Source organism: Myotis yumanensis, unplaced genomic scaffold (assembly GCF_028538775.1).
Source record: "Myotis yumanensis isolate MYYU_CA2020_CCGP unplaced genomic scaffold, mMyoYum1.0.hap1 SCAF_4, whole genome shotgun sequence".
In the NCBI taxonomy this organism is placed as follows: Eukaryota; Metazoa; Chordata; class Mammalia; order Chiroptera; family Vespertilionidae; genus Myotis; species Myotis yumanensis.
The window spans coordinates 112,383,031-112,396,199 of record NW_027223755.1 but is presented as its reverse complement, the minus strand read 5'-3'; the positions used below and the strand labels follow the sequence as shown (position 1 = coordinate 112,396,199).

Sequence of the window (13,169 nt, the reverse complement as noted above, 5' to 3'; positions counted from 1 at the left end):
AAAGCAATTCCTTTGAGATATTAATAAAATTGACAAATCTCTAGCCCGGCTAACCAAGAAAGAGAAAAGATACAAATTAGTAGCATCAGAAGTGAAAGAGGGGTCATCGCTGATTCCTTAGACATTAAAAGGACAATAAAGGAATATCTGACCAACTCTATGACCACAAATTTGATAACCTAGATGAAATAGACCAGATTCTTGAAAGACTATCTATCAAAAGTCATATAGGACACAGACAATAGGGTGGTGATGGCCAGGGGTGGGGGGTGGGGGTTGGGGATGGGTGAGTAGAGGTCAATGGGGGGAAAAGGGGACATATATAATACTTTCAACAATAAAGATTTTTTAAAAATAGAAATGGACAAAAGAAAACCTCATATAAGGAGAAGTAGACTTTTTGAATAGGTCTATATCTCTTAAAGAAATTGAATTAACAATTATTAATATGTCAAAAGAGAAAGCACCAGGCCCAGATGGGTTCACTGGTGAATTCTACCAAACACGTAGGGCATAAATGATACCAATTCGCTACACTCTCTCCCAGAAGATAGAAGCAGAGGGAATATTTCCTAACTCTTCTATGAGGCCAGCATTACCCTGATACCCAAACAGACAAAAACATTACAAGAAAGGAAAACCAAAGACCAATGATCACTCATCAACACAGATGCAAAAATCCTCAACAAAATATTAGCAGACCAAAGCCAACAATATATAAAAAAATTATACACCATAGCCAAGTGGTGTTTAATACTTGGGATTTATTTCAGGCATGTAAGGCTGGTTTAACATTTGAAAATCAATGACTGTGGCCCTGGCCAGGCAGCTCAGTCGGTTAAACCAAGGTCATCCCGATAAACCAAGGTTGTGGGCTTGATTCCCCAGTCAGGGCACATATAAGAAGCAACCAATGAAAGCATAAATAAGTGAGACAACAAATTGATGTTTCTCTCTCTCTCTCTCCCCCTCTCTGCCCTCTCTTTCCATTCCTCTCTCTCTGTCTCGCTCTCTCTCCCTCTCTCTCAAATACATTAAAAAAAGAAAATCAATTAATATAACTCATCACATCAACAGGCTAAAGAAGAAAAATCTCATGAAAACATCTGACAAAAATCCCACACGCATTCATGATAAAAACTCACAGCAAACAAGGAATAGAGGGGAACTTCCTCGACTTGGTAAAGAATACCAACAACACACCGAACATCATACTTGGGTTCAGGAGCCAGATGCTTTCCCCCTAAGACTGGGAGCAAGATAAGGATGCTCCTCTTACCACTCTTATTCAGTATCATACAGGAAGTCCTAGCTAAAGTGATAAGACAAGAAAATAAAATTAAAAATTGGGAAGAAAGAAATAAAACTGAGACATGACTTTCTATTAAAGAAATTTTAAAAAATCAACAAAAAACTCCTAGAACTTATAGTTATTGCAGAAAGGTGGTAGGACACAAGCTTAATATACAAAATTTAATTGCTTTCCTATACACCAGAAATAAAAATTGGAATTTGAAATAAAAACACAACACCATTTATATTTACAGCAAAATAATGAAATACTTAAGCATTAATACAGTGAAAATATATTTATTATGTTTTTTATAAGAGTAACATGAGAAAAACTATAAAATGGTCAATGAAGGAAATCAAAGACTATCTAAATAAATGGAGATATAATCCATGTTTATTGCCGGGAAGACTTAAAATTTTTAAAGATGTCTGTTCTTTCCAACTTGATCTATAGATTCAACACAACCCCAATAAAAATTACAGCAAGTTATTTTGTGGATATCGACAAATTGTTTCTAAGTTTATATGGAATGGTAAAATAACCAGAATAGCCAACACAATATTGAAGAAAAACCAAGTTGGAGGACTGACATTACCCAACTTCAAGACTTAGTATGAAGCTGAGTAATCAAGTCTTGTTTGATAACAGAATAGGCACATAGATCAAAAAGACTAGAAGAGGAACCAGATATAAGCCCACAAATATAGTGAAGTGATATTTGAAAAAGGAGCAAAGACAATTCAACAGAGAAGAATAGTCTTCTCAACAAATGAATGAATAGACATTACGGGAAAAATGTAGACATAATCTTATACATGTCACAAAAATAAAATCAAAATGGAGGATGAATTTAAATGTAAACACTAAACTAAAACTTTTAAAAGATAGCATAAAAAAAAAATCTAGGTGACACTGGATTTGATGGTGACTTTTTAAATACAGCACAAAAAACATAGTTTGTGAAAGAAAAAATTGATAAGTTAAACTTTATTAAAGTTAAAAATGTCTGCTCTGCAAAAGACACTGTTAAAAGAATGAAAAGACAAGCCATAGTCTGGGAGAAAATACTGTAGAAAATATATCTGATAAAGGACTTATATCCAAAATATATAAAGAACTCTTAAAACTCAACAATAAGAAAACAAACAACCCAATTAAAAATGGGTAAAGGATCTGAAGAAAGTCTCACCAAAGAAGATACAGATGGCAAGTAAGTATATGAAAAGATGCTCAACATCACATGCCAGCAGGGGATTGCACACGAAAGCACACCTATTAGAACGGCTACAGTCCAAAAACTGACAACACATAATGCCGACAGAGATGTAGGGCAACAGGAACTCTCATTCACTACTGGTGGGAACACGCTATGGGGACAGTTTGGCAGGCTCTTACCATGCTATCCTCAGTTCACCATGCGATCCACTGCTGTGTTCCAGGGCACTTACCAAATGAACCGAAAACATAGGTCTACACTAAACTTTTACACAAGTGTTTGCAGCTGCTTTGCTCCTACTTTCCCAAAACTGGAATAAGCAAAAATGTCCTTCAATAGGTATATTATAAACATCCACACAATGGAATGTTGTTCAGTGATAAAAAGAAAGGAGCTATGAAGGCACAAAAGACATGAAGGAAACTTACTGAGGAACAGGGGCCAATCTGAAAAGCCTGAATACTGTAACAGACCACCCCCTGGAAAAGGAGATGCAATAGAGACAGTAATATGAGCAGCAGTTGCCAGGAGTTATATCTTTTCATTATATGATCTATTCATGTTTTTTTCTTAAGAAATTAAAAATGAACTTCACACCCATCAAGATGGCTACTATAAATAAAGCAAAACAACAGGACATGAGGTGTGGAGTCATCGGAATGCGTGTGCAGTGCTGGTGGGGATAGAAAATGGTGCAACCAGCATGGAAAACATAATGGCAGCTCCTCAAAAAAATTAAACATAAATGACCACATGATCCAGGAACTCAACTTTTGGGCATATACCCCAAAGAACAGAAAGCACGAGACTCAGACAGATATCTGCACACCCATGTTCATAATAGCGTTACTCACCATAGCCAAAAAGGGAAGCAACCCAAGTGCCCATCAACGGATAAATGGATAAAAAAATATTGTCTATACAATAAACAATAGAACATTATTCAGCCTTAAAAAGGAAGGAAGTTCTGACACATGCTACAGCCTGGATAAACTTGGAAGACTAAGAAAGTAAACTAGTCAAAAAAGGACAAATACTATATGATTCTATTTCTATGAGGTTCCTGGAGTAGTTGAACGCGTAGAAATAGGAAGTTAAATGGATGTGGCCAGGGGCTAGGAAAGGAGGGAAGGGGGAGCTAATGTTTGAGGATGTGGAGTTCAGTCTGGGAAGCGAGAAATGTTCTCCAGATGGTGGTGGTGGTTGGACCACAATGTCAGTGTATTTAATACCACTGACTGTACACTGAAAATGGTTAAAACGGTAAATTTTGTAATGTGTATTTTTACTATGTAAAAGATAGAAGAATAAAATTGCCTTCCCTCCCCAAAAAATGGGGAAAGGAATGCACATAACTAATGGCTGGCCTAGGGCCTCGCGAGTCTCCGCTGGGAGACGGCAGGCAGCACAGGAGGCGTGCAGGACGCCGGCGACATATCCGTGTAGCCCAACTCTCTTACACACACCACCATCCCCACAGGAAGTGCCCTGCTGGCCCTTCATACACTTTTTTATAATCATAGGATGTAACACTGTTTGGAAGTACTTATAGTGTGATCCTCTTTTTGTAATAGAAATATAGGAAACGAAGAAAAAATAAAAGGGATATTTCCAGATAGTGGGGTTATCACTGATCTTTGTTTCCTTTTATTCCCTTCTCTGTATTTTCTAAATTTTATGTAATGTATTAGTTTGGTGGTAGAAAAAAAATAGTAAAAGCTACTTAAAAAATCTTTCAGTCTTTTAGTAAACGGTGTCACACATATAAGACAATATTAATAGAGCATTAAAGTGATCATTTTGAAGATGATGCATATAGCAAAATGGTAAATGTTCCAATATCATATTAGATTTTAATAACAAAATGAAAGGAATATTAATACTTTAATTACAGTCTGACCCAGTGAACACACAGAACAGGACTAGAAGGGGGTAGACAGACAAAGTGACTACACTTCTCAGTTTGTTTCCTGGAGCCCATTTGAGGGCATTACAGGTCATTTTGCAAAGAAAAAAATGTCACATTGAAAGGGGGCAGCGAACCAAGATGGTTGCATAGGTAAACAACTGAAATCGCTGCCTCGCACAACCACTTCAAAAATACAATTAAAAGACAAAATGCACATCATCCAGAACCACAGGAAGGCTGGCTGAGTGGAAATTCTACAACTAGAAGGAAAGAGAAAAGCACACTGAGACTCAGAGGAGGTGCGGTGTGGAAGTAAAGTGCAGAGGTATGGAGGTGCACGTGGAAAGGGCTGGCAACTGAGGACGCGGTTGTCTTTTTCAATCAGGAGGGAGACACAAGTTCCTGACTGCTCTGAACACCAGTTCTGGGCGAGTCTCTGGGGACCCAGACTCATACGGGGAGAAACTGGACTGTCTGGCACCGGGCAGAACTTGAGGGCGGCTTTCTCTCAGAGGTGCTTGCGGCGATTACCGGGACACTGAGATCAGGGGCCTCTTAGGGCAGGACTGAGGATCAGCCATAACTGTTTGCTCCACCCTGTTGATTCCCTGAGACCCCGCCCCACCCAAGCTGTGTGCAGAGGCTTTTGCATATGAATGCCTTGGCCCTTTGCAATCTAAAATTACCTAACAAACTGCAGCTGGGTAAGAGAGACCCAGAAGTTCCAAAAGAAGGCCCAAGGCCCCACAGCAGCTTGCATTGCTTTACAGCTGGGCCTCCTCTTGGGCACCTCCAAACCCCAAACAAAGAAGAGGAATCTGCAGATCTCTCCGTAGCTCCTGCTGGGTAGCCTCAGGCAGAGGCTAAATTAGCACCTCCTTAGAGATCTAAGAGCCAGTGTATCCAGTGGTCAGAGTGGGACCATCCAGATTACAACTCCACAGATCCATAAGGGACATACTCAGGGGGCAGACTCAGTGAGCACCAAAGCCCCACTGAAGCAAGTCTTGCCCCAGAAGGGTGTCTCCAGCACAGAAGTTCTCCCACTGCAGACACAGCTGATTCTCACAGCCAATTGGCCTGGAGGTCAATTCCTCCCAGTGATACCTACAACAATCAAGGCTTAACTACAACAAGACTGTGCACAAAGCCCACAAAGGGGTGCACCAAGAGTGTCCACCTCCAGTAATTGGGGAGGCTGAGCCACTGGGCCCTATAGGACACCTAGCACAGAAAGCCACTCTATCAACACAGGGAAGCAGCCAAAATGCGGAGACAAAGAAACAGGTCACAAATGACAGAAATGGAGGAAAGCAAACTACTGGATATAGAGTTCAAAACCACACTTATAAGGTTTTGCAAGAATTTTCTAGAAACTGCCGATAAATTTAGTGAGACCCTCCATAAATCTAGCGAGACCCTCAAGGATATGAAAAAGGACCAACTAGAAATTAAACACTGACTGAAATAAAGAATATTATGCAGAGTTCCAACAGCAGACTAGAGGATCGCAAGAATCAAGTCAAAGATTTGAAATACGAAGAAGCAAAAAACACCCAACCGGAAAAGCAAAAAGAAAAAAGAATCCAAAAATCTGAAGATAGTGTAAGGAGCCTCTGGGACAACTTCAAGCGTACCAACATCTGAATTATAGGGGTGCCAGAAGAGAGAGAGAGAGCAAGATAGTGAAAACCTATTTGAAGAAATAATGACAGAAAACTTCCCCTACCTGGTGAAAGAAATAGATTTACAAGTCCAGGATGCACAGAGAACCCCAAACAAAAGGAATCCAAAGAGATCACACCAAGACACATCATAATTAAAATGCCAAGAGTAAAAGACAAAGAGAGAATCTTAAAAGCAGCAAGAGAAAAACAGTTAGTTACCTACAAGGGAGTACCCATACGACTGTCAGCTGATTTCTCAATAGAAACTATGCAGGCCAGAAGGGAGTGGCAAGAAATATTCAAAGTGATGAATAGCAAGAACCTACAACCAAGATTACTTTATCCAGCAAAGCTATCATTCAGAATTGAAGGTCAGATAAAGAGCTTCACAGATAAGAAAAAGCTAAAGGAGTTCATCACCACCAAACCAGTATTATATGAAATGCTGAAAGGTATCCTTTAAGGAGAGGAAGAAGAAGAAAAAGGTAAAGATAAAAATTATGAACAACAAATACATATCAACAAGTGAATCTAAAAATCAAGTGAACAAATAATTTGATGAACATAATAAACTGGTGAATATAATAGAATCAGGGGCATAGAAAGCGAGTGGACTGACTATTCTCAGGGAGGAAGGGGTGTGGGGGTGCGGGAAGAGACTGGACAAAAATCATACACCTGTGGATGAGAACAGTGGGGGGTGGGGGTAAGGGCAGAGGGTGGGGTGGGAACTGGGTGGAGGGGAGCTATGGGGGGAAAAAAGAGGAACAACTGTAATAATCTGAACAATAAAGATTTAATTTAAAAATTAAAAAAAAGAAGTAGTATTCATTGACAAAAAAGAAAAAGAAAAAAAAGAAAGAAAGGGGGCACCAGTAGAATGTGGGGAATCAGCTAGAATTGTGAGAAATATTAATCCTGCTCTGTTAGCCGTGATGCTTTGTCTGATTAGAGAAGGCACCTCCACCCTGGCTGGAGCTGCCCAGGAGGTGCAGCCTTCCTCCCCGTTTGGAGCTGCCTGTCATCATGGGAAGATGAACAAGTTGCTGCAGAAACCAGAGTCCCAGCTTTTTGAAGCCCCGGCCCTTTTGCTACCCACAGGCCTTTGCCAACCTCCAGCCTGCTCACCTGTTCACTGCCCACAGGCACTCCCTTTGGCTGTTTCCCCTGGAACCCCAGCCCCTGCATGTCACTCAGCCCTGCGAAGACCCTAGTCCTTCTGCAGATCTGTCAGCTGCCCTTCTGCCTGCTTTCCTTTGTGCTTTTGCCATAATAGCAGCCGGCTAATGGAGGGTGCAGAGCAGATTTCTGTGGCTGACCTGCTGCTCTCCCAGCTGCCGGCAGAACTGGAACAAACGCTCACATATGATTCAACCCTGTCTCTGCTTCATTGGCTCGAGTAGTAACAGGCAGCAGGACCCACTGTTTGTCCGGTTACAACATCAACTTTTTCTACATGAAAAAAGTGCTTAAAATTCCCCATGAGGCCCTGCCTCAGGGCCACAGCTCTGAAGGAGGAGCCCCCAGGCTGGCTGCGCATCTTCCCGGCTTTTGTCGGGCTTTACTACTGGTCCACATAACCTTGGAACATAGGATCCAAACAACAATACTAACACAAAAAAGACACTGAATTACCTTTCTCTGGAAAGCTGTTGTTTTTGGTGAGCTTGACACTTTTGGGCCTGGGGCTGCTGTCATCCATGCCCATGATCAGGTTCCGGAAAAACAGATCAAACTTCTTCCTGCTGTCCGTGTTGATGGTGCCGGCCACGGCCCACACCAGGGCGAAGAGGAACAGGCCTTGCAGCCAGAGGAAGATCTGCTGGCTCGTCAGGCCTTCAGAGCCTTCGCTTTCGTCTTCCTTTATGTCCCTGATTTCATCTGAAAGCAAGGAGAGGGGCTCAGGGGAAGCTGCAGAATGGTGTGACCTGGTGCCTGAGTCGGTGAGGGGCCTGGAGAGAGGATGGACATTGGCTGAGTGGCCATCACGTGCCAGATCCTTTGTCCACATACATTTGCCCCCATTTTTTTGCTGTGGTAAGATACTCATAACAGACAAGTTACCACTAACCATTTTTAAGTGTGCACTTCAGGGAAGTGCGTTCACAGTGCCAAGAGCCATCACCACCATCCGTCTCCAGAGCTCTCTCATCTTGCAAAACTGGAACTATGTCCCCATCACACACTCACTACCATCGTCCCTCTCCCTCCTTCTGACAACCACTACTCAACTGTTGTCTCTATAAATCTGACAACTCCAGGGATGGAGAGAGATCACCCAGTGAGGTTAAACTCAGTGGGTGAAGTTTGAGGAGAAATAGTTTCAAATGATCTTCTCTAAGATACTTGCTAACAACAGAGAAACTAGTCACTTTGCAATAGAGACACATGGCTGGTCAAAGTCAGCTGCCAAAGCCGTCACCAGCACACAGGCGCCCCTACACCACGTGCCTCTCGGGGCACTGAGGACCCAGCACCCTCCTACGGCTTCAACCCAAAGGCGCAAGCCCGTGTCTGATTGTGAGAAAACACGAGGCCACAAGCTGCGAGGCATTCCGTCACGTAACTGACAGTATTATCAGGTGACACGGCTATGGGAGACCAGGAAAAATAGAGGACTGTCACAGGCTGCAGGAGCCCAAGAAGATGCAATAATTAATACAATGTGGCATCTTGAATTGGAGTCTGGAACAGGAAAGGGACATTTGTGAGAAAACTGGTCAAATTCAAATAAAGTCTATAGGATAGTTAACATAGTATCAAGGTTAATTTCCTTATTCTGACCATTGTGCCTGGGTTATATAAGATGTGAACGTTAAAAAAAGCTAGGTGAAGGTATGTGACTCTCTATACTCTTCAGCAATTTTCTCTAAGTACTGGATAAAGTCATTTCAAAATAAAAAGCTAAAAATGTATTTACTGTTCCTTATCTCAAAGCCCGTGGATCACAGCGATCATTTTCTTGCATTTTCACATCAACAGAGCAAAGGGTTAGAGCTCTGAAATCATATTTGTGTGTCCAAACCAGCCCCCATTTCAATAGTTGTATCTGGGCCCTTCTGAGCGGGCTCATGGCTATAGACTGGGGAAGGCAAGCGATTGGGTCCCTCAGTGTCGGGGACGAAGCGGCCCTCTCTCATGACGGTGCCTTCTCTCCTGGAGGAGATACTGCACAAGAACAAGAGACAGAGCTGGGAAAGTATACAAAACCCACAAATATTCATGCAAACACAGACACTGCGAGCAATCTGTGTGCTTTGGAAACACTGTGTAATTTTAATTTTAGAAAACCAAATGAATATTTAGCCAAAGAAAGTATACTCAACAGTTCACCCCGTTACACTTTTGCTCTGCATCTGTCATACCTTTCAAAGAATGGGCTGCAAAGTGCTAATGCAGCAGAAGTGGTAAGAAGGTCCATCTTGAGTTTGAGTTACATGCTATTTTGAGAAAGAAATGGCATCCAATAAAAGTTTTCCAAATGGACACACCCTTTGTCACTTCTAGTAGAATTCAAGAAAGTTTGATTTATGTAAAACAGTTACAGGGAGCTTCTCCCACATAGTAAACCAACAGGCCTATGATGTATGTGCTTCCCATGTCCTGGAAAAGTCTTCGAGTTTGTCGACTAATGTAAGCAGTTCTTTATAGTCTATCTGGGTGTTCTGCGAATTCAGATTTTTATAATTGTATGTTTTCTTAATTTCCTGTCTAATTTTTTCAGAATGTTTATTCAGAGATACGTTTGCATGTACCAGCTGCATTCATTCCCTCCAGGATACGCTCGCGTGCTAGGCAAAGAGACAGGGATTATCACTCCCGTTGTGCAGATGAGGAACCTGAGACTGAGAAGAGATGGATAATTTGCACAAGAACATCCAGAAAATCAATCCAAGATCAAAGCTAAAGCCAAAACACGTGGACTCTTTCCGCCAAACCCTACTATCTCCACTCCAAAGGCTTGCTTGTTCTAGATCGAAATGCCCATCTGAAACTCAGGGTGGGGGGTAACAGGGTGTGAGCGGAAGAAATAGCCCAGGCACAGCCCACCCCGTGTGGGAACGCTCACCAAGCAGAGAGGAGTACAGTCTCATCATGGAGAAGGCAAGGTGGGTGGGAGATGTTTGGACCACAAATTTACACTGGAGGCGAATGAATTCCAGGCAGGGCTGGACAAGCCACATGAACATGTCATTGACCTGAAAGCAGAAAGTGAAATTCAAGATGTTATAAAAAAAATGAGTTTAGGAGCAAGAGCTTGGAACACCTCGGGGAGCGAGATGCTGGTAAGACTGCTGATTACTGTGAGTGCCTCTGTGCCCCTCCCAGCTTCCCACTTAAGGGGCGCAGGCCACAGCCCTGCTCGGGTCCACTGTGGGTGGGCAGAGAGGCTGCCGCTGCAGTAGGTCAGCTGCAGGACACATGCAATAGCTTCAGGACCCAAACAGGACATCTGACTTTGTTTCTATAAAATGTTCTAAACAGCCATTTGCAAATGACTGGCATTTGTAAGGCAGGTCCTGTACACAGGCCTCAGCAAGTGCAGTGCTAAGTTCAAGGCTCATTGTCATTAACTCCCTGTATGTGCATACAGACCCACTTGTGGGTTAATAATCCCAGTCTCTTGTCTCTGCTCTCCCTCCCCCCATTTACTCTTTAAAAAAAACCTACTTGCCCTAGCCGGTTTGGCTCAGTGGATAGAGCATCGGCCTGTGGACTGAATGGTCCCGGGTTCCATTCCAGTCAAGGACACATGCCCAGGTTGTGGGCTCAATCCTCAGTGTGGGGCATGCAGAAGGCAGCCAATCAATGATTCTCTCTCATAATTGATGTTTCTCTCTCTCTCTCCCTCTCCCTTCCTCTCTGAAATCAATAAAAATATATTAAAAAAATTACTTGACTCACTTCCTCCTCCTAGTTTAGGTTTTTTTTTTCATTTTTCTTATAATTTACTTGTGACTGTTACTGTAAATTATCTTGAGTCCTTTTTTGGAAGTAGACAAGTCACCACTAAGTAAACGCATTCCTAGGTTGCACATATATGTGGGTACGTGTGAATGTATAGATGCATTATCAAACATATGAATGTATGTACACAGGTGGGTGGCTATGCACTTCATCAACAAGCGCTAATGGAGTGACTGCAGTGTAGGAGGTGCTGAGGATAGACGGTGGGCAAGAGAGCCGAGTCCCTGCCCTCCTGGAGCTTCCTGAGGGGCAGGAGAGACCAACGGTTAGTAGTTAAACAAGGAAGAACACGAGTAAGGTACTTACAAACCGTGGGAACCACTACCAGGACACAAGAAAGGGCACCGACAGGAAGGACAAGGGGCTATGGGGAGGCGTGCTTGCAGCTAAGAGGAGTGAGCGCTAGTCAAGGAACTGCTCCCTGCCCGTTCCAGGCGAGCTGCTGCTCCAAGCCCGCTCCGCTCCTCGTGGCTTCCAGGCGATGGGTTTGGGGGGGGTGGGGGGGGGTTGGGGGTGGGTGGGAGGAAACCACTCAGGACCGTGGGCCCTGCTGACGGGCTGGGGGAGGCTTCTTCAAGAAGGAGGCCTCGCGCCCATCCCGGGTAGCAAGGGTGACTCCTCACCAGATGAAATGGGGCAAGGTTTGCAGGAAGAGGAACACCAAGTACAAAAGGCCTGAGGTGCGGAGACCAGACCTGAGGCTGGAGCTAGTGACTGAGGCTGGAGGCAGGTAGGGCCGGATCCGAGCCCCAGGCTCTGACAAGGGGTGAGCCTTGTGCTGGGTCCCTGGGGCTCCCTGTGCCCGCTGGGAAGGTCTCTGCGTGCACATGGACATGTGTCTGCAGAAACGCATGTGCTCAGGCATCTTGCACATGCATGTCCATGTGACAGGCAGAAGCTGTCCTACAAGGCTCCCGGAGCGATCGCAGTGGGAGTAAAGCCCTTCTTGATGTCATCCGTGGGAACCTGTTTTGGGGATCCGATCGATGCAGGGAAAGCCGGGGGCACCCCCAGCAGGCTCCGTGCTGCTTCCCTAGGCTGAGTGGCAGGAGCCGCTCCCCTGCAGGCCACCCCCTTTCAGGAAGAGATGGGGATGGAGCCACGTCCACTGCCTCCAGCGCCCTGAGGGGTGTGAGGATACAGGGTGGGGGTGTCGGGGAGAGGAACGCAGGGCGGCCCCCTCCATCCATGTAGAGCCCTTCTAGAGCCTTCTGCTGGGGAGCGGGGGCGGGTGACCTTCCTGCCACCACACAGGACTGGGCTCAGGCATCGGTATTCTCCCCGGGGGAAGAGGAGGGATGGGAGGAGAGCCAACCTCATTGCCCCGCCCCACCACATGGAGAAGGAAGAGGGGGAAATGGCAGCCAGGAAGCCAGGCGCGGGCAGGTGGGGCTCCCTGCCCTCCGCGCCTCCTGGGGTGGTGAAGGTGAAGGCCTCCAGGGGAGGAGGGCAGCCAGGCGGGAGAGGGAAGCGGCTCACCAGCTCCTTGTGCTCCTGAGTGAGAGTGGAGGGCAGGGTGTCCATGTAGGAGTCCTTCAGGGGCTTCCAGCCCAGCTGGTGGGGCTCCATGTAGATCATGCCGCACCTGGAAGCGCGTGGGCGAGGCAGTGCTCAGTCCGGGCCGAGCGGGGAGGGGGCAGGTCGCAGGCCACGCGGAAGGGCCCAGACATGTGGTCAGGAAGGGCGGAGGCCAGTGGTAAGGGGGGGCTTGGGAGTCAGAGGGACCTGGTTGGAATCCCAGCCCCAGATCCTACTAATTGAGTGACCATGGGCAAGGTTTCCTTCCTGTCTCTGATTCTACATCCTTGTCTATAAATGGAGGACTAGAAAAGATATATAGTTCACAGTGCTGTTGTAATGGATACGATGCCAATGAAGAGTTTAGCACTAAAAAAAAAAAGTTGAGCACTATGCCCAGCACCTAGGGAATTCCGGATCAATGGCAACTGCTATCGTTACCTGGTGTATGTTCCCATGTACTGACATGCAACATTTTTTGTTTGTTAATCCTCACCCAAGCATACTTAAAGATTTTTTTTTTTTATTGATTTCAAAGAGAAAAATAGAGGGAAAGAGAAAGAGAAACCTCAATGATGAGAGAGAATCACTGATCTG

At 44.7% G+C, this 13,169-nt stretch overlaps 1 protein-coding gene across 1 annotated transcript in view; it reads right to left on the bottom strand.

Annotated features, from left to right (window-relative positions):
- The window catches only part of DNAH3 (dynein axonemal heavy chain 3), a 195,936-nt gene that overhangs the window by 63,831 nt on the left and 118,936 nt on the right, over positions 1-13,169 (bottom strand). Inside the window, exons 38-40 of the mRNA XM_070413711.1 lie at positions 12,534-12,639; positions 10,156-10,285; positions 7,722-7,967 (exon numbers count right to left, since the gene is read on the bottom strand). Coding sequence (XP_070269812.1) covers positions 7,722-7,967; positions 10,156-10,285; positions 12,534-12,639 — 482 coding nt within the window. The remainder of the gene's footprint in view (positions 1-7,721; positions 7,968-10,155; positions 10,286-12,533; positions 12,640-13,169) is intronic.